Source organism: Dipodomys ordii, unplaced genomic scaffold (genome assembly GCF_000151885.1).
Source record: "Dipodomys ordii isolate 6190 unplaced genomic scaffold, Dord_2.0 Scaffold138, whole genome shotgun sequence".
In the NCBI taxonomy this organism is placed as follows: Eukaryota; Metazoa; Chordata; class Mammalia; order Rodentia; family Heteromyidae; genus Dipodomys; species Dipodomys ordii.
This window is the reverse complement of record NW_012267354.1, coordinates 771,826-774,026: the sequence shown is the minus strand read 5'-3', so window position 1 is coordinate 774,026 and position 2,201 is coordinate 771,826. Positions and strand designations below refer to the sequence as shown.

At 46.7% G+C, this 2,201-nt stretch overlaps 1 protein-coding gene across 1 annotated transcript in view; it reads left to right on the top strand.

The window, feature by feature from the left end:
• The window catches only part of Mrps18b (mitochondrial ribosomal protein S18B), a 7,843-nt gene extending 6,046 nt beyond the window's left edge, over window positions 1-1,797 (top strand). Inside the window, exon 6 of the mRNA XM_013031111.1 lies at window positions 1,389-1,797. Within this exon, the coding sequence (XP_012886565.1) occupies window positions 1,389-1,675 (287 nt within the window). The 3' untranslated portion in view covers window positions 1,676-1,797. The remainder of the gene's footprint in view (window positions 1-1,388) is intronic.
• Window positions 1,798-2,201: the final 404 nt, after the last annotated feature.

Here is a 2,201-nt window from a genome sequence, read left to right as displayed (position 1 = left end):
TTTTTTCTTTTTGCTTATGTGGTGCTGAGGAATCGAACCCAGGGCCTCATGCATGCAAGGCAAGCGCTCTACCACTGAGCCACTTTCCCAGCCCCCCTGTTTCTTCTCTTGAATCTTTTTTGGTTTTTTTTTTTCCTCCTCATCCTTGGGCTTGAACTCAGGGCCTGGGCACTGTCCCTGAGCTTTTTTGCTCAAGGATAGCTAGTATTCTACCACTGAGCCACAGCTCTACTTCCAGCTTTTTTTGTTGTTGGTTGTGGGCCTGCAGCCCTGTCCCTGAACTCTTCAGCTCAAGGCTAGCACTCTACCACTTGAGCCACAGTGCCACTTCCACTTTTCTGGTGGTTAATTTGGAGATAAGCCTCATATGGACTTTACTGCCTGAACTGGCTCTGAACAGTGATCCTCAGATCTCAGCCTTCTGAGTAGCTAGGGACTGGGCACTGTCCCTGACCTCCTTTTTGCTCAAGGCTAGTGCTCTACCACTTGGGCCACAGCGCCACTTTGGCTTCTTCTGTGTATGTGTTGCTGAGGAATTGAACCCAGGGCTTCATGTGTGCTAGGTGAGCACTCTACCGCTGAGCCACCTTCTTAGTCCGCTAGCCCTCTTTTTTGTGTTTTATTAATATGTTAATGTTAATATAAAGGTGATGAACACAGAGGTTACCATTTCCTCCTCATTCTTCATTTCTCTCTCTTTTGTTGTTGTTGATGGTCATCACACCTGAACCTCAGGGCTTGAACCCTGAGCCCTTTTGCTAAAGACTAATGCTGTGAGCTACAGCTTTACTTCTGGTTTTCTAGTGGTTAATTGGAGATAAGTATCTAATGAACTTTCTTGCCTGAGCTGGCTTTGAACTGCGATCCTCAAATCTCAGCTTGCTGAGTAGCTAGGATTACAGGCGTGAGCCACCAGCACCCAGCTCATTTCTCTCTCTTTTTAATTTAGTTTTTTTTTTTTTTTGGTCTGTACAAGAGCAGTACTTAGAACCAGTATTCCCCTAGCTTTTTTTTTTTTTTCACCTCTGGTGTTTTTTTTTTTTTCTTTCTTTTTTTTTGCCAGTCCTGGGCCTTGACCACAGGGCCTGGGCGCTGTCACTGAGCTTCTTTTGCTCAAGGCTAAGACTCTACCACTTGAGCCACAGCACCACATCCAGCTTTTTCTGTTTATGTGGTACTAAGGAATCAAACCCAGGGCTTCATGCATGCTGGCAAGCACTCTACCACTGAGTCACCTCCCTAGCTCTTACCTCTGGTTTTTAGCTAGTTAATTGCAGAAGAGTCTCACGTATTTGTCTACTTAGCTGGCTTCAAACCATGATCCTTAGGACAGGATTACAAAGTGTGAGCCACCAGTGCTTAGCTCATTTCTCCTTTTGAATCTCTAGGTCTCCTCAGATACCACATTCCCCAGGTTGAACCCCGGGACCTTGACTTCAGTACCTCTCATGGAGCTGTGAGTGCCACGCCACCAGCTCCCACCCTGGTTTCAGGAGAGCCTTGGTATCCATGGTACAGCTGGAAGCAGCCACCAGAGAGAGAACTGTCCCGCCTTCGCAGGCTCTATCAGGGAAATCTCAAAGAAGAAAGTGGCCCCCCACCTGAATCAATGCCTGAATTGCCTCTCAAACCACAAGCTGAAGCCTCCAAAGAGGACCCTCAGAATGCACCATAGGATTTGTGCACAGGGGAGGTCTGAAGAATTAGGAGATAGCTTCTAGTTTTTTGTTTTGTTTTGTTTAGTCAGTCATGGGCTCTGAACTCTGGGCCTGGAGGCTGTTCCTCAGCTCTTCAGCTCAAGGCTAGCACTCTACCACTTGAGCCACAGCGTCACTTCCGGCTTTTTCTGCTTATGTGGTGCTGAGGAATCAAACCGAGGGCCTCGTGCATGCAAGTCAAGCACTCTACCACTGAGCTACCTTCCCAGCCCCCAGTTTCTAGTATTATGCAGTGGGATTTACCTGGAAAATGATGTCGTTTTTGCCAGTGACAGACACAGAAAGAAAATAATTGTTAAAGAGACAAATCCATTTGAAGTTGGGGGAGGGCAGTGTAGATGTGTATGGGAACCCAGATCTCTATGTGTGCTTTCAACTGTCACTTTCAGACTTGCTTAGCATTTCCACAATAAAACTGTTTCTCCAACCTCTGGCTTTGCTTTGCCATTTCATATTAAATAGTATCTGGGGCAGGGTTGCTCA